Source organism: Cornus florida, unplaced genomic scaffold (assembly GCF_030987335.1).
Source record: "Cornus florida cultivar Cherokee Brave unplaced genomic scaffold, ASM3098733v1 CherokeeBrave_3.0.0_Hap2_Chr03, whole genome shotgun sequence".
In the NCBI taxonomy this organism is placed as follows: Eukaryota; Viridiplantae; Streptophyta; class Magnoliopsida; order Cornales; family Cornaceae; genus Cornus; species Cornus florida.
Window position 1 is genome coordinate 86,744,822 of NW_026775573.1, and position 18,959 is coordinate 86,763,780.

Consider the following 18,959-nt stretch of genomic DNA (forward strand, 5'->3'; position numbering starts at 1 on the left):
TGTTTTAGAAAATCTAGAGATTTAATTAACATGTTTCAATTAAACTCTATTTTGTTGTCTCAATGATCCAAACTAGTTTTTGAGTTGGTTTGTGTAGTGACCATACCATGTTATTTAACATATTTGAATTAGGGATCGTTTGGATGAGATTGCATTTTAATTTTGAAATGAAATTGTCAAAGCGTGTAACGAATCGCACACTGAAGATTGACATTATAAATGTCATTGTAGAGTTGAACTCTAGGACATGGTTTGTGTGGATTCAACCTTACTTGTGCACGTAAATTGATTTCTAGACATTATTTGAGATGTATAAGTTTAGTTTAACTTATTGATTTTGCATAAGTTTTGAACTTATTGTTTTTGGAGGCTTGTAAGGATCATGTTCATGTGATGGCTAGGGTTTGGCCCTAGTACGGATTCGTGAGTTTCCTAAGTCATATGAAGTGCGCAGTAGGTAGTACCTTCTGGGTGTAATTACCCGGAATAACTTATACACGTGCGCACTAGGTAGTACCTTGCGGGCTAGTAACCCGAAATAACTCGATTGGTCTGCAGCCAAGGATCCTAGTCTTTCCACTACTTGATTTCGCATTTAATTTCAAGTTGTCAATCATGGATTATTTGAATCTTATTTAGTATACTTGAACTTGTATACTTACTCCATATTTCATTTTAGTATACTTGTGCTATGTATACTTGTCTTGTGAGTATTTGTTAGCTTAATATAGTTGTGGTTGTACACTTGATTTATGAGTACTCTATATATATATCTTATACTTGTGTATGTATGCTAGATATTGCTTATTCCGTTTAGCATGATTTAGTATACTTGTGAGCATGTGTACTTGAATGTAGTGTAGCATGTTTTAATACGGTTTAGTGTACTTGAGTATGTATACTTGTATGTTGTTGTTCATATCAATTGCATGAGTAGCTTAGAATGATCCCTAAGTCTCACTGTGACATAAACGTTAGGTGGCATAAGCCCCTTTAACATGTTTCACCATAAGGTGATATAATTGTAAAATGCTAGGTCGATGCATGCTCATCTCCTACGAGTAGCTTTATGTTACTCACCCACGTAGTGGGAACATTTTTCAGGTACGAAGACTTGGTTCGTAATGCTTGTTGCTCCATGGATGACTTGTAGTTTTCAAGTTTCCATTTCATGCAAATGTTAGCATGAAATGTCATTTTGTAGCCTTATGTATCAAAACTTGTATTATTTGATTCCAAACTTGTAATGTGTGCCTAAGCACACTTTTTGACGCTTATTTCGTGTATATGATATAAAGCCAAGGGCCAAGCTTCATTTGAAATTCATGTAGATTCCTAAATGTTGAATTTTGCCTTTAATAAGAATTTTATGAAAATCATGTGTTTTAGTATGCTATTTTGCACCGGAGTGTGCATTGTGTATGAAATTCATTATTTGCCATTCATTTTCCATGTATGAGGTGTGGCCAAGGGCCAAACATCATTTAGTTTTCATTTTTGCATTTTAGTTTCATATTTTGTATTTTGGGCTGAAATAGTAAAATCCGACCCTTTAAGGGTTCATTTTCAAATCAGGTGATGCAAAGTGTGTTCTGGCACATCCATTAGGACCTATTTAGTATGCATGAAGTGTGGCCAAAGGCCAACGGCCTTTTGATTGCATTTAGGTTTGATTATCGCATCATTTACCTTTAAAGGACATTTTTCGAGCAGTTGAGCTTTGATAGGTCATTTTTTGTATCGGCGGTATTTTTAAGCCATGGATCATTGTAGCGCGTCCTAATAGGTAAGATACGTCTGCGTGCATGATCGTTTTCGAGAAAAGTCCCTTCCTTGGTGAAATGAGCCTCTTTTGGATTCATTTTCACATTTTTCTTGCATATTAGGGTTTAAGGGCAGTTTGGGGTTTTTCTTTAGGAAATAAATTCCGGTCTTGACTCCATCATACAGAAAATGTGATTTTAGGGGTAATTTCTTTACGGCATTTTTCCAGAAAATGTCGTATTGGCCTCGAAAATCCCAATTCCATTTCAGTTTTCCATTTCAGTTTTCCATTTCTGCTATTTTTTTCCAAAATAGCAGGTTACAGTATGCCCTCAGTCCAAAAGAGTCGGCTCAATTCCAAAAGAGCCGGCTCTTTCATCAACTCAGCCGACTGAGTTCTTAAAAGAGTCGACTGAATTGCTTCGCACCTCATTCTGGTCATTGTTGGTGCTCTCAGCCTAACTCAGCCGACTAAGTTGCCAACTCAGCTGACTTAGTTGCTCTCAGCCTAATTCAGCCGACTAAGTTCCCAACTCAGCCGACTAAGTTTGGCTGCAGCGATGACCTGTTTTTAAATGGTCATAACTTGCTCATCCAAGGTCCAAATTAGGTCATTTTTGAGCCTAAACTCAAGAGCTTGAAGTCAGCTTTCCCATGGTACCAACCATACCCTAAAACTCGAACCGTAATGAGAGTTATGATGGTTTTAGTGAGATAGGTTCCCGATGTCGCTTAGTTGCAGGACGCAGCTTTGTTCTATCTTCATATCTTTGTCGTCCGGACTCTGAATCATGCGATTCTTGAGTCTATCGTTGTTGATTTTTCGTTTTCTTTCCAATGGTGTGCACGGTGGCACCCATTTTAGTGTGAAATGACCATTTTGTCCTTGGTTCATTTCTTTTCGGGTTTGGCATTCTTGCTTCATTGCTTGGCTCATTTGAGTTCCATGGCTTCATGTGGAGTCATTTTGGTACCTTAGGGATGACGTACATCTCTAGAGATCACCTTTCGTCTTTTGCTTCGACATTTTGGATCCGTTTCGGGTCATCACAGGGCACACTGGGTTGAAAAGTTCAGGGTCGTCACACAAAACCCATATCTTTCAGTTTCCATCGCCCACTGTTCTAGTTTTGGTTCGTTGTTCGCAAGCTTCAGTTGCTGTCTTTCAACTCTCAAGTTTACCCCCCTCTCTCTGCAACTGCTAACTTGTGTGTATGGGTTTTGTTTTATTTTTTTTATTTTTTTCTAAATCAACTAATCAAGCTCTGTAATTCTTGTTTTGCAAACTAAATCGTATTTGGTGAAATTTTTTTATGATCTTTTTATAATCAAGCTCTACTCTCGTTCTCAACTCTGAAGTTGCCCTCTCTCTCTCTCTCTCTCTCTCTCTGCAATTGGAAACTACAAAATCTACATGAATAAAAAGTTCAAAATCCATATATTTCAATTTATCTATTTGTCTGCAAGAATCAAAAGTTCAAAATCAATTACCTATCTCAAAACCCATATGGGCGTGTTCAAAAAATCAAAACCCCCATATTTTTAAAATTAGGGATATTTTCAGAATGTAAAAAATGTTACCAAACATGTTCTATTATGTTTCTGTTTCAAAATTCTCACCGTAAATTTTCGTCGCCAAACATGTTTTGTTCTCATTTTAGAATACCACATTATAAAAACTTGTTCTGTTTTAAAGTAAAACAAAACATTACAAAACACAACGCATACCAAACGAGCCTTTAAGAGGACGCATACCAAATGGGCCTTTAAGTCTTAGAGGTGTTGCTTTCAGACCGTACTTTTTACTTGGATGTTATGTGTTGTGCGGTTCACAAGTGCGAAAAAAAAAAATAATAATAATAATAATTATTATTATTCATTTATCTTCTGTCGTCCAAACGTCGACGTCCCCGGCTACTTATGAGATGCAGCTGCCTGTCTCATCTGTATTGTCGTTAACGCTATATACCTATTTGCTCTGTCTCTACTTCTCTTCTCGCTAACTCTGGAACGCCAAAAGCTCAGGACGACCTGAGGCTTAAAGGTAGGTTCTTTTACCTCTCGATTCAATACCAAATTGCAATTCATTTTGGACGTCCCCGGCTACGTATGAGATCCGGCTGCCTGTCTCATCTGTATTGTCGTTAACGCTATATACCTATTTGATCTGTCTCTGCTTCTCTTCTCGCTAACTCTGGAACGCCAAAAGCTCAGGACGACCTGAGGCTTAAAGGTAGGTTCTTTTCCCTCTCGATTCAATACCAAATTGCAATTCATTTTGGATTATCATAGTTACGTTAGGTTTTTTCATGTTTATATAAAACTATATAGATCGTGTTTAGTATCATCGTTGTGATTGATTTTACTTCGAAGTGATAAATGGTGTTTCTCATTTCGTCCTTCAATTGTGATTTGACCTAGAGTTTTATTGGAGGGATTTTACTGTTTTGTTTTTTGGGTGGAGATTATCGAGGCATAAAAATTGGGGCTTTTCTTGTATATCGTGATTTTTCGATCTTCTTTTGGTCCTCAATGATTGTTCCACCTCTATTTTGTGATAAAGGAACAGACTTTGTATTGACGATATTAACAGTATGACTTTTGGTGCATGTTTATTTTCTTACGGGTCGGCCTGTGCGTTTGTACTTTGTAGATATGCTTAAGCACATGTTAGAGTTTCGTAAATACTAGCAAAATGCAAAATGAATTTCGGAAATAACCGAATTTGGTTAAATTTGGTTGTTAGTGAAAAGTTCAAAATAAATAAACATTATGTTTAGAAATGAATGCCTTGCATGTCCCTTAGGTCATCTATTTTTTTGTTTAGACAACTAATTTTTATATAGACAAGCAGGCTGTACAAATTTTTTCATTGCGTACTCATTTTATAGGCCTAATGGTGATGCCCATAGCTTTTGTAGATGGGTTGATTGCTTGCATAGAACAAGTACATGACTTTAGGATTAATAGGACATTCTGCAAATGACATTTTTGGACTTGTATAATCATACTTGTAGCACAGTTATCAAAATTGTGATCTGGATGGTAAAATCACAGTCCTACAATCCAATTTATCAAATTGATCTAGGGCGTTAAAAGAGTTGCTTTACAACAGGATCATGGTAGGATCGACCATAGGGTTGTGGATCGCAATCCCATGGCTGATCCTACCGATACTATGAAATGGGCTATTTATGTTTTTTGGGGTCAATTCAACTGTTTGGGTCTCCCGTCCTTTTTGCAATAAATAATCTGTTCCTTTTTTCCATTTTTTAAGCCTAAAGGCCAGCTGTTTAAGCCCAATTTTATATATGTTTGTGTGTGTATATATTTTGATAAATCCAATTCTAATTCTAATTAAAAGAGATTGAAACTACTTATCAACAAAAAAAAAAAAATAATAAAAGAGATTGAAACTAACTTATAATTACCAAATTTAGAATTAGAAATTAGTTGTTTTTCACTTTTAGTCTGTTGCAAAGTCAGATGATCAGTGAGTGGCATAGTTGGGCAGTCCAACAAATTCCAAAGACCTCCAGTTAGTGCAAGAAAGCTTCTAATCATCTCAGCTTTCAATCTTTAGTTCAAACCCTCAAAGTTAAGTTTCAAAACATCAATGTTTCTTCTTCTCTGCTATACTATTCTCAATTTATTCTTTATCATTTTATTTTACTCCTTTTCTTAATCTGTTTCTTTTGATTTGTTCATTAGCTACTCTGATTAATTCAACTCTCCATTGTTCATTCTCTTTTTTATTTTTTAATTTCTACTCTACTTGGTTTTGCTCATTCTCTGTTTTATTCTTCTATTTTAAAACAACTAAAAGGTTGATATGCAGACTGAGAGATGGAAGACTCTTTCTTCTTTTTTCCAACTCTCCTTTTCATTCTTTTCCCTTTTGACCATTGCGTGATTGTATTCTTTATTTAGTTTACTAACCTTTGCAAATTCAATTTGAAATTATAACAGAAAAGTGAAGAAAAAAAATAAATAAATAGAAGTCCAACATGTTAGTTCATTTCCAAAAGTTAAATTTTGGATGGAAATATGAGATTGAATGTTGCAGTAGATAATAATCCGAAAAAAGGAAGTGTAGGTATTGTAGTATTGTTTATTTTGGTGGTCTTTATCGGCTCAACATTACTTAACTTGAACTAATTGACATGTTACTCATGTCTGAAGGTCCTGGAGGAAGTGAAGTAGAATTTTTTGGGTCTTCCTTGAATTCAATTGGAAAAATCGCAAAAGAAAAACAAGACTGATTTCTGTTTTATTCTTCTATTTTTTAACAACTGAAAATTTGATATGCAGACTGCAGAGACAGAAGACTCTCTCTCTTTTTCCAACTCTCTCTTCTTCTTTTCTTCTTTTTCATTTCTTCCTTTTTTTTTTTTTTCTCCTAAAGAAAAAGGTCAACTATAGTGCTGGCTGTTGCACAGTTGTATTCTTTATTCAGTTTAATAACCTTTTTTTTTTTTTTTGATAAGTATTCAGTTTAATAACCTTTGCAAATTCAATTTGAAATTATACCCGAAAAGTTAAGAGAAAAAAAATGTCCAACATGTTAGGGAATGTGCAAAGGTTAGATTTTGGATGGGAGCATGAGATTGAACTTTGAAGTAGATAATAATCCAAAAAGAAAAAGAAAAGAAAAAGGAGGAGGCTAATTAGAAACTTTCTTGGAGGCTGACGAAGGTAGCTGGAGCTCGCTGAAGGTCGCCAGAATTCCCCATCATGCAAACCACTAAAAGTCGCTTGACTCAGTGAGATGTCGAAATTGATAAATGGCTTAGCCTAATAACTGAATTTGGTGGTTACATTAGGGTTTTGTTTATTTATTATTTATTTTATATATAAATTGGAGTTGGGTTTATGCTTAAAAACCTGCAATGGAAGTGGTTTTTTTTTTTTTTAATGCAAAATGGGTTGAAGGCTCGAATAATTGAATAGACCTTAAAATAGAATTAGAAAATAGCCCATTTCAACTTTATCAAAAAAAAGAAGAAATTATCTCTCCCTCTCTCACATATAGTTTCTTTACATGCTGAAGTGGGAGTGATAAATGATGGAATTTAGTTACAATTCTGTAAAAGTTCTTACTTGCTTTTGTTCTTTTCAGTAGAGGGACAGTCCTATGGGCAATTTTGAAAGAAGTTAGATTCCTTGACAATTAGGAAATTAATAACCTTCACGTATTAAAGTTGATGTTAATAATTATTTAAGGGTTTCAGTTAGAATTTGGATGCAAGATCTCTAATTTGAAGAGTGTTGGTGAATTCTCTTTGGGTTTAATTTAAGTCGGATTTTAGTTTTACATTTCTTAGTGGATCAATATTTTGCTTATTCTTTCCTTGGTGATTAAATTATAGAACCGTTCAGAGAGCATGCAAGTTTCTATGAAAGCATAATTACATAATGATCCATGCATGTTGTACTTGAATATGCAAGTTGGGTTGGGTTTGTGGATGCAAATTGTTAATAAGGGATGCATGCAGGTGAACCCAGTATTTGAATCAAGGCTTTTTGAATGAGTTGAGTGTGGGTCGTGGTGGAAACTCTTATTTAGAGGGGCCATCTCATTTGCAAGTTTTGTCATCTTTCCTTGTGTGGTTAATGCTAAGATTTATGGTCAAATGATTTTTTTTTAATAAGTAAATTTTCATTTAAAGCGCTAAAAGAACAGGATAAGAAAGTCATGCTCATTTTGTTTATTGGAGTATAATTTATTTTCCATCACTAATTTTATTTTCATTTCTTTTTATTTTATTTTATTTTATTCTATTTATATTTTTAAAGTGAAAATATAGTTACTGATTTTTTTATGGATTCTATAGTTAAAACTTCTGTATCTCAAAACGATTGTCATGGGTTCTACATAAGCTTGGAAATGGAAGATCTCTCCCCATTTGTTGTATGATAAGCCATGAAGTTGAAGATGTTTGCTAGTATATTCACGAACATTTAGGTTAATATTATTTGGTGCTTCAAGTGTGAGCAAAGAGGTTTCAAATTTCTTACCTAGAATTTGGTTGAAGAACTGGGTTTTTTTTAAGCCTGCAGTCTCCTGATGCTGAGTATAGTATAGTAATGTGTAATGGATCTGAGGCTGTTTGCTTGTTGAAATATGTGTGCTGTAGAGGTTTGGTGTTATGTACCAAAATTTAATACCTAGAATTTGGTTGAAGAACTGGGCTCCTTTTTCAGCTAGCATCCTCTTGATATTGAGTATGGTAATGCTTAATTGATCTGAGGCTGTTTGCTTGTTGAAATATGTATTCTGTAGGGGTTTTGGTGTTGTGTATCATGAAGGGGAAGTGTAGGGGTTTGATTTGGACTTATGGATATGATCATGGGTATGTGGTTGTAATGTGGACAGGGAGGACTTTGCAGCTGTGGTGGTGGTGGTGGTGGTGGTGTTGCGAATCAGTGGTGGTTGGTGTTGATAAGAATTATTTTGAATATGAGTTCGGACAGCAGGAGCAGGAGCAGGAGCAGGAGCAGGAGCAGGAGCAGGAGCCGGAGCAGGAGCCCACCAGATCGCAAGATTCGTACTGAACGCTATTCCTATCGTGCTGCACCTTACAGGAGGGAGTCACGGCAGGGTTTCAGGTTGTCTGGTTTTCAATAATTTATTTGTTGTTCCTTTATTCACTGACTATTTTATAGTAGGATATGCTGGTGGAAAGCAAGGGAGTCTGATATGCGAGTCTGTCAGAGAGATAAGGAGGCTGATTAATGTAACATTTATGTTGAATGATGCTTTTGTGTGAATGTTTTTGTGGACTACCACCAAGGCTTTAACTCAAGTGGAATCTCCTCCTCTTACCATTTTAGGATGTTGAGTGTTCAAGTCCACATTGGAACAACAATGGGTGTGTGCGTGAGCTTACTTACCCAAGTAAAAAATACAAAAAGAATGGACATTTCTGAAGTCGAACACTCATATATATATATATATATATATAAATTCTGATGTTCACATGCTATTGGATTTTTAAAATTTTTTTTTTAGTTAGTTCTTTGAATTGTATGTATATACTGAAGTGAATTTCTCACTTTACATGGTTAATGTTAGTGGAGTTTAACTTACCAATTCTAAAGTATTTTTGGAAGGTTTACAAACTCTGTGCGTGGGCCAGGTGAATGTTGCACGACGTGGTGTATCTGACTTTATCTTGCCAGATAAATAGCCTTCCCTAAAACTTTTTTGGAAACATGAAAAAACAGTGCAGTGCAAAAAATGTGTATTTCTTGTTTTCGACAGTTAAAAAATCAACATCCGATTATTTCCTATTTCATAAAATATGAGTGATATGATTTTCTTTATTGTTGTTGTTTGACAGTTTTCTCATGTCTTAATTTCTCAGTTTATTTAATAAGAACTTGAACACCCCTACACCTGTTGCCTTTGGTGGTATCTTTTTCTTCTTATTTCAGATGGGGTATAGGGATGATTGGGGGAGGTTATCAGGTTGTTTACTTATTTTCTAGTTTTCTTTTTTATAAATAATTCCTTCACTGCTTTCTGCTGTTATAATGTTCTTCACCTATGTTCTCTAGCAGCTTGACAAATTGAGCAAGTAGTTTTTCTAATTTTGGTTTTTGGATGCAAGATTTTTTACTATGTTAATTTTTTTTTTTTCTGCTGGGCTATAATTGTAATTCTTTTTTCCAGCCAGAACAATCTGTGTAAGAACTGCAAGCGGCCGGGTCATTTCGCTAGAGAATGTCCTAATGTGGCAATTTGTCACAATTGTGGTCTTCCTGGGTAAGGATTTTTCTCATACATTCTTTATAAATTCAGCACTTGCATCCTGTGTCACATGCAATTATATGCATGCATATAAGTGCACTGCCTTACTCTTTTAGGCTTATTAAGGTTTATAGTGATACTTGACCTGCAAATGTACTGGAAAATGATCAGTGTCCTGCAATGGCTTGAATTGTCTCGTGGATAGTTGCGTGATAGATCTGCTGACTACGCTTGTGGTACTACTTTTCATGATGAAGGAAATTGGGGTTGAAGGGTACTGAAGCCTTACTCTTTTAGGCTATTAAGGTTTATATCGATACTTGACCTTTAGTACTGGAAAATGATCAGTGTCCTGCAATGGCTTGAATAGTCTCGTGGATAGTTGTGTGATAGATCCGCTGACTATGCTTGTGGTACTACTATGAAGGAAATTGGGGTTTAAGGAAATTGACATAAGTATCTTTACATACTGCTTGAGAATTCCAATTATTTTTTTTCCCCTAAATGTGGAGATTTTATAAATAAGAATTTACAGAATTCAAATTATTGTTATTAGGGTATTTGGAACTAAGCTCTCTTGAGGCTCCTAACAATTACGGGACCTTCCCAAGGTTTTTGAATTGAATGGCCACCAGAATTAACACCGTTGTGAGCCTTTAGGCAGTCACCGCTGCTGCCAGAGCTCCAATAAGTAAGAAGTCAATAGAGAAAAGGAGGAGAAAGAGGATTTTTGTTTTTTAATTTTCTTTTTCCTGTTTTGGGGAGGGGGGGTTGTTGGTGGGGGTGGAGGGTATTTGGTCTTCATCTGCTCCCAACATTTAATTAGGGGCTTTGCCTACTAATTGTCTTCTCTTGGTCTGGTGAATGCCCACAATGCACAACTCTCTCTCTCTCTCACTATATATAATGTGTGTCCCAACCTCACCCATCTCATGATTGTCATTTTCATCAAGAAGCTCTTTTGTCGTGATCTGCAATCATGGCCATCACTGCCATGTACCCTTTTACTTGATGGATGTTCCCACCGCTGTTCTTCCTATCTAATTTTTCACCTTCAACAGCCACCCTCCCTATATCACGAAATCTGAGCTATTCTAGTCTACTCTCTCATCACCATTGAAGTATTCTAATCAGCTTGTCATCCTCACCTCTGCGAAGTCACAAGCTGGCTCAAATTCCATCTTATCTGAGGTATAATGAGGTTCTGGGTGTTGCTTGATTGTGATGATTATGGTGGGTGGTAAATTTCGCAGATGATGGTCATAATAAGGGGGACATTGCTTAGTGCACTGGTAAAATGCCCAAGCGGTCAATCTTGGGAACACATGTTTGAAGCACTTTGTGCAAATAATGTGAAAGGTTATGTTTGTTTCTGGCCCATCCCTCCAGCACCCTCGATTAATGAGGACCACACTTGGTTGTTATATATATATATATAATTTTGTTGTGATTGGTTAATGGTCTTATGTTGGGGGAAGTAAGGGAGAGGAGAACTGGAGGGTGAGGCTTAAGGCAGAAGTTCCAAAGGCCTTTTTTATATTTCATCTGTTGATATAAATACACACACACACACACACACACACATATATGGTAAGCAAGCAACACACGCACCCATTTTGTCCTATTTGTGACTTGAACTCTCGATCTCCCTTTCTGGGAGATGGAGGTCATACACTCAAGCCAAGGGCTCGATAGTTGAATAATAGTGAGTCTCTCTCCTCTACTCAAGGCAAAAGGTGAATAATATTTAGAGTGTAACTCTAGTGGTAACTCCTCTACTCTTAAAGTGGAAGGTTGAGGTTGAGGTTCTGGTCCCCCATAAGTGGCAATTGTAGGTGTGTGCGTGTGTAGTGTAAAATAAACTTTATTTTAAATGTAGAATTTCATTGGAATAAGTCAATGTTATTTTGATGCAAATACTTATTGAGAACAACTCTAGAAGAAGAAAAGGTTATAACAATTGGGAAGAATTCTAGAAAAATAAGAAAATGTGATAGAGAAGTTGATAAAGATGGTTAGAGTAAATTTAAAAAAAAACTTACAATTGGACCCACATAAGAGAGAGTTCCCCTCCCCCCTTACCCCCCGGCCCCTGGGTTAAAAATAATAGAAAGTTAATGGGGCCTTGGGAGATTGCTTTATTTGCCTAATAGTGGAGTTGGCACTAATGGGTGGCAGGATAAATGATGGTTATGGTTTCTGGTTTTGTATGATGAATGTAGTGGCGGAGCTGAAATGGACTTGTGTTGTTGGATTAGTAAAGTGAAGAGAGAAACTAAAGAGGAGGATGATGGTGCTGGTGGGATGATGTGATGGTTATGGTTTTTTTTTTTTTGATAAATAAGCAATTCATTAAAAGCGTTCAACAGGGGAATGCGTCCCTACAAAACCACAAAAAAACCTGGGTACCCTAAGGCCCCATGGAAGATAAAAACTCAATAGTCTCCTTAGCAGAAGAACATAGTCTACCCGAACCCCAAAAAAAGAGAGCTAATAACAGAAGATTTGAGAATAATGACTGAAGATTCCTCTCCTTCAAAGGATCTTCTATTCTGCTCCCTCCACAGACACCACCAAAGACACTGGGGCGCCATCCTCCAAAACCCTCGAGCTTGCGCTCCCACCCAACACCCTCTCCAGGTGTCCGTCAGACCTCTCGTAGATCTAGGCATAATAGGCCTAGCAAGAGATTCCAACAGTCAACCACTACTGGATAATGCAAAAGTTGATGGTCAACCAACTCTCTATTACACTTACAATGCAACACCAATTCACCGTGATATGATTTTTCCTTTTCAAATTATCCAGTGTCGATATTCTACCCCACACGACCGTCCAAGCAAAGAATGCCACTTTTAATGGCGCCTTAGTTCGCCACACTGCCTTCCAAGGGAATACTGCCCCAGCTGGGTCCAAAAGGCATCCGAAGAAAGATCTCACACTAAACATTCCCCTAGAAGAAGGAATCCGAACAAGAGAATCCCTACCTCCTCCACGGATCACCTTGTTGTACAAAAACTCTAAGAAACCAAAGTCGTCATCCATCTCCCAGTCCTGAAAGGATCGCTGAAAAAGCACTTCCCAAACCAGTCTCCCGCTATCAAGGCAATAGCAGTCAGCCACCAAGGCATGCCTATTAGCCGCAATCCTAAAAAGTCTGGGGAAAGAACATGCTAAAGTACGATCTCCACACTACAAATCCTTCTAAAACTGAATCTCCGTGCCATCATGAACTCTGAATTTGATATGCTTAGAGAACTCATTCAATCTCTTCCGAATGACTTTCCAAACACCAATGCTTCTAGGAAGAGACCAAATCAGAGCACCCCCCCCCGCCCTCCTCTCTCCTCCCCAAAGCGACACAAGATAACCTCCTCCAGAACCTATCCCGCTCAATACCAAACCTCCTACAAAACCTATCCCGCTCTATACCAAACCTCCACAACCACTTACCTAAAAGGGCCCTGTTAAAAGGCAGCAGTCTCCTAATCCCTATTCCTCCGAACTTAACAGGCTTACACACCTGCTTCCCAACGAACCATATGATACTTAAACTCATCCCCCAAATCTCCCCATAAGAAGTTCCTCTGAAGTCTTTCAATACAAGCAGCTACCGAGGATGGAATTTGGAAAAGGGATATAAAATATGTAGGAATGCTCGACAAAGTGCTTTTCAACAAGGTAACCCTCCCACCTTTTGATAAATATTGCTTCTTCCACCGCACAAGCCTCCTCTCCACCACCGGATCCCAAGCACCTACAATCCTCGAAGAAAACCCCAGAGGTAAACCCAAGTAAGAGATCGGAAAAGAACTGACTCCACAACCAAGAACAGAAGCTAACTCCTTGATATCCTGAACCTCCCCCACTGGAATCAACAATATATATATATATTTTTTCCATAATTGGGTTTGTATTAACAGAAAAAGAAATAGTCTAGGTGCACAGAGGGCATACCCTCAGAATCAATTGAAGAAAAGAAAGGGGAGAACAATAGAGAAACACTTCCAATACAGAGACATAACAAAATAAAAAATATTAGGACACAACATCCTGCATAGAGGCATTCTGAAAATCCAACACTTCGAACAGCACGTCTAGCCACTATCTCTGCATCTGTAGATGGCCCATAGAGCCTAGCATTTCTCTCATTCCAAATACCCCACATCAATGCTGCAAATAAGCTTTGTAAAGAGGTCGAATTCTGATGTAGGTCCCTAAACCAGTAAAAGAGATCACATATAGTAGATACCCCACCAAACTGCTGCATGTCCCTATTGAGAACCCCACCTAACCATGTCCACACAGATTGAGTAAACGGGCAAGCAACAAACAAGTGGTCTGTGGAGTCAACATTCCGAAGACAGAGAACATCTAGCAGCCAAACTAACCTTTCTCCTTTGTAGATTCACCATGGAAGGTATCCTATTTAGCATTACAAACACAGTAGTGACAGACCACCTGGGCCGAGCCCTGCCCCAGCACAATGCTGGACCATTCCACCTTCTCAAATTCAGTCCTACAAGCCATCCAAGCTCACTTGAACAAGAAACCACCACCATCCCAAAACAACTTGTCCTCGTTTGAATGAATAGGAACAGAGAGAAGATAAGATTTAAGCTGATCCAAACCAGAACCATGTAGTAGAGCCCAGTTCCAGCCCCCATTAAGCATCAAGCAACTCAAAGTTGCATCTCTGAAAATTGCTAAATGCCTTGCCACTCTTTGTCCAAACCTTTGAGAGCAAGTGTTTGGCCCTCACACCATGGATCTTGAAGAACAGAAAAAGATTGACCACACCCCACTCTAAACTGAATGTGTTGCAACATAGTATCCCTCACATCAATAATGGACTTCCAAATAACAGAGTGAGACATCCTTGGGACCACCTTCCAGTAATTAGTATTTGGAGAATATTTCAGATTGTACCATGAAACCCAGTCTATCCTTACTTGTCAAGAATTCCCAAGCAAGAACACATTTTGAGGTGGCCTGAATGTCCACCGCTTCTTCAGACCAAGACCTCCTTCAGCTTTAGTTCTTGTAATCATATCCTAGTTGAGAAGATGCATTTTCTTTAAGTTTTCCTTGCTACCCCACAAAAAGTTCCTACAAAGCTTCTGAAGATGGTTGATAACAGCCATTGGGATGCTGTAAACACTACACCAGTAAAGAAACATAAGGGCAACTGTAGACCTAAGCAATTCAACCTTACCTGGCACTGACAACATTTTTGTACTCCAGCAATGGATCTTGCTAGAAACCTTGTCAATCAAAGCATGACATTGAGATCTTTTAACACCATTAGGACAGAGTGGTAAGCCCAGATATCTGATAGGAAATTTTGCTTAGCATTGAAGAAGGTTCAGCATATTATTCTTCCTTCCAACTGCCTTAGAGAAGATAACATTGCTCTTTTGTTGACTTACCTGAAGCCTAGTGGTTTCCTCAAACTTCTTGAACAAAACAGACAGAGCCCTAGCACTGAGTATTGAGGCCTTGCAAGCAACTAAGAGGTCATCTGCAAAAAAAATGTGACTCAAGGGAGGATGGATCTTAGCAGCTGCATGTGTAACAGACCCCTACCTGGCTGGATGAAACCAGTAGGGGATCCATTAACAAGAATTGAATATCTAGTGGTAACAAGAATGGAAGAAATCCAAGAAATCCACACCTCACTGAAACCATATCCTTTTAAGGCTGTTAATAAAAAGTCCCAGGAAACAGAGTCATAAGCCTTCTTTACATCCACCTTAACTGCCACTGAAGCATGCCTAGTCCCATTGAAATCCCTAACCAGCTTATGAGCCAGCTTATGAGCCAAAATTAGAGCATCTTGTATTCTCCTACCTTTAGAAAGGCACTCTGCTCAAGTACCACTGGAGAGGAGATCACAGAAGCAAGTCTATTAGCCAGCACTTTTGTGATCACTTTATACACCAGATTACAGAGTGCAATTGGTCTAAACTCACCCAGTTTTCTAGCATTTCCCACCTTTGGAATAAGAGTAATAAAGGAGCTGCTCACACCCCTCGGCAAGCCACTGGTCAAAAAGAAGTGCTGCACTGCAGACACCACATCTTTTTCCCACCACTGACCAATAGGTTTGAAAAAACCTTAACTAGGAAACCATCAGGACCTGGAGATTTATCTGGATTGAAGCCCATCACCATAGACTGAATCTCCTCAGAACTAACATCCCTGACCAAAGAAGCTGCCTCTTCTTCCTGAAGTGTATTTCTAGGATTAAAATCCTCCTGCACAACCTCTGGTCTCTTGGCAAACAATTGCTTATAAAACTCCACAAACCATTCTCTGATCAGATTTAAATCTGTAGTGGTATGACCAGAATCATTTTCCACACAGGTGATAGCATTGAAGTTCCTGTGTTGCTTCATTTTATTATAAAAATATGCAGTGCAACTGTTATTATCCTTTAACCATAACACCTTGGATTTTTGAGCAATGAGAACTTCTTGATCAATGATAGCAGCTTAATATTTCTCTCTAGCCTCCTGCTCTAAATGACGCAAGGTAGCAGAAGTATTGCCCAATAAGTCCAATTGAACCTGATCTATGTGGTTTTTGGCCTGGATAACCTTCTGACCCACATTCCCATAACAATTTTTATTCCATTCCTTAATACCTCTCTTCACATTCCTAAGTTTTTTCAAAAGAACATGCATAGGACTACCAGAGACCTCTATATCCCATACTTGTTGCACTATGGGAAGTACACGGTCTTGTAAACACCAAACCTTTAGCCTCTTAAAAGGCTTAGGCCCTGCAAACTCCTTTGAAATCTGAATAGAAATTCCATAGTGATCAGAGCAGGTTGCAGCTGTATAAGAAGCCTTTGTGCCAGGTAGTTGATCCAGCCAATCCCCATTGATAAAAACCCTGTCAAGCTTCGCAAATATTCTTCTAGAGGTGTGTTGACTGTTACTCCAAGACCACTCACCATTAGAAGGATTCAGTTCCGGTAAGCCAGCCCTGTGAAGACACTCATTAAATTCATCAAGAAGCTTCTGAGGTACTTTCTTCCCACCTTTTTTTTTTTTTTTTGATAAGTAATAATTAAATAAAAAGGCGTTCAAGAGGGGAACGCGTCCCTTATACAACTTTCTTCCCACCTTTCTTATCACCAAAAAATCGAATAGCATTCCAGTCCCCAACTGCCATCCAAGGACCTGACACCATGGTAGAATATAACAAAATAATTATAGATGAACGTGGCGATGGAAGTAGGTAGTCTGTGAAAAGAAAGAGATGGATGATGGACCCTGACATCGATAATTGTCAAATAGTAAGGGTGATTTCATCATTCTACCTCTATATCCATCTTGATTTTGTGGATTTAAGGGTGTAATTTGACTATTGCTTAGTGATACTGGTTAGTAAACTAGATAAGGAGCCTGAAACCTTTTTTCCATGTAAATATAGGTGGGTAGCCTGAGACATCAGGGCAGATCTCTGTATTATCGGAAGAGATCAGTTTATTTTACCCTTTCTATCATTCATCATCCATATTATAATTATCATCAGTGACAATTCTTCCCCCCTCCCCCTTCTTTACCTAATTATCATCACTAATAATTCATCTTTACCTTCAAAATAACACCAGGCACATTGCATCAGAATGCAGCACGAAGTCTCTATGTTGGAATTGTCGAGAACCTGGGCACATGGCTGGCAACTGTCCAAATGAGGGCATCTGCCACACTTGTGGTAAGGCAGGCCACCGTGCTAGAGACTGCACAGCCCCTCCGCTGCCACCTGGTGACCTGAGGTTGTGCAATAACTGCTTCAAGCAAGGCCATATGGCGGCTGACTGTACAAATGACAAGGCATGCAAGAACTGCAGGAGGACAGGACACCTGGCACGTGATTGTCAGAATGATCCTGTCTGCAATTTGTGTAATATTTCTGGGCATTTGGCTAGAGAATGCCCAAAGGGCAATGCTTTTGAAGACCGGGGTGGCATGGCTCGTGGTGGTGGTGGTTATCGAGACATTATATGTCGGACCTGCCAACAGCCAGGTCATATCAGCCGAGATTGCCCACAGCCAGGTCATATGAGCCGAGATTACATGGGCCCCTTGATCTGTCACAACTGTGGGGGAAGAGGACATGTGGCATTTGAGTGCCCATCTGGGAGATTTATGGACCGCTTTCCTAGGAGGTACTGATGGATGTATCTCTTGATTTATGATTTATTGTACTTTTCATTCAGTTTTCCGAATAATTTAGGTAGTTTTCTCTGGCCAAATAATTTGAAGTCTGAACATGGATGGTCACGTTTTGACTCTTGGAACTTTTCTTGTTTTACTAATTTGCTACGTTAGATATGGAGCATTCAAGAACTTGATATGCTATGAATGTGTTGCACTGGGAATACAATTCTGCAGTTTAAGTTATATGTAATTCTATTACCTGATGATGAGATTATTCGGGGTGGTTCTTGGGGATTTTGAGATTTTGAATTTCCTTTCTACTAAATTTATTTTGGGTTTAATCTTTCTGGAGTAGATCAATGTTACCTACAGTGCTTTTCAATCCTTTTGATTTCTGTCTTCATTGTCCATCATTTACCCCTGAATGCACTATGTGGGTGAAACCAACCGCCATAGCTGAATTTAAAGTCCTTACACAGGCTTTTAAAGCTTCCAAGAATTTTATGATGCCAAGCCCATATTTTCTTGGTTATTATTTATATTGTATTATTTCACACTTGTGAATGTGATTCTTTCCAAATCTTGTACAAGGAAAAGAAAAGTTGATAAACTGTCGAGGCGTCTGGGTGATGGCTGTGCAATGGTGGTATTGGGAACACTAGGGCCACCTTGTTTGTGTTTGTGTTGGGAAAATCACCGAACTCTATATAGTGGCTTATCCCTAGGGATGGCAAATTTTCCATTCCCGCTAGGTCCCCGCCCCGTTTACAACGGGGATGGGGACCCTTTTATGTAAACAGGGATGGGGATGGGGGTAAATTTTGAAAACCCACGGGGGACGGGGTCGGGGGCGGGGATGGGGTAAACCCGCCCCGCCCCGTCCCGTCCCGCCAATATATCCTTATATTTAATAATTTATTACTAAATTAGATTTAGTATATATATAAAAATAAGAAAAATTATGTTTTTTTTTTACAAATAATATATGTTAATCGGGGACGGGGATAAGGGGGGTATGGGGGTGGTGGTGAAATTTTAAGCAGGGATGGGGATTGAAAAACTCAGCAGGATGAGGATGGGAAATGAGATCCCCGTCCCATTGCCATCCCTACTTATCCCATCCCTACTTATCCCTAAGACTCACGTCTATTACTAAAGTGCTAGAAGGAGCTTGCCTTATAGCGACATTAGGAACATTAGGAATTGGAACAAGTAATGCAAACTCTCAAGCCTCAGTAACCAGAGATGCAAACTCTCAATCAACGGAT

The 18,959-nt window shown here is 38.5% G+C and overlaps 1 protein-coding gene across 1 annotated transcript; it reads left to right on the forward strand.

Moving 5' to 3' along the window:
• The first annotated feature begins 3,685 nt into the window (after nt 1-3,685).
• Nucleotides 3,686-17,934, forward strand: LOC132300835 (zinc finger protein GIS2-like). The gene is made up of 4 exons (XM_059798088.1): nt 3,686-3,997; nt 8,141-8,373; nt 9,440-9,532; nt 17,142-17,934. The coding sequence occupies exons 2-4, from the start codon at nt 8,225-8,227 to the stop codon at nt 17,704-17,706; spliced, it is 807 nt and encodes a 268-aa protein (XP_059654071.1). The 5' UTR covers nt 3,686-3,997; nt 8,141-8,224; the 3' UTR covers nt 17,707-17,934.
• The last annotated feature ends 1,025 nt before the right edge of the window (nt 17,935-18,959 follow it).

Coding starts and splice junctions, on each gene's coding strand:
- LOC132300835 (XM_059798088.1), top strand. CDS start 8,225: ATGAGTTCGGACAGCAGGAGCAGGAGCAGGAGCAGGAGCAGGAGCAGG. Junction 8,374..9,439: donor GAGTCACGGCAGGGTTTCAG/GTTGTCTGGTTT, acceptor TCTTTTTTCCAG/CCAGAACAATCTGTGTAAGA. Junction 9,533..17,141: donor CACAATTGTGGTCTTCCTGG/GTAAGGATTTTT, acceptor AAATAACACCAG/GCACATTGCATCAGAATGCA.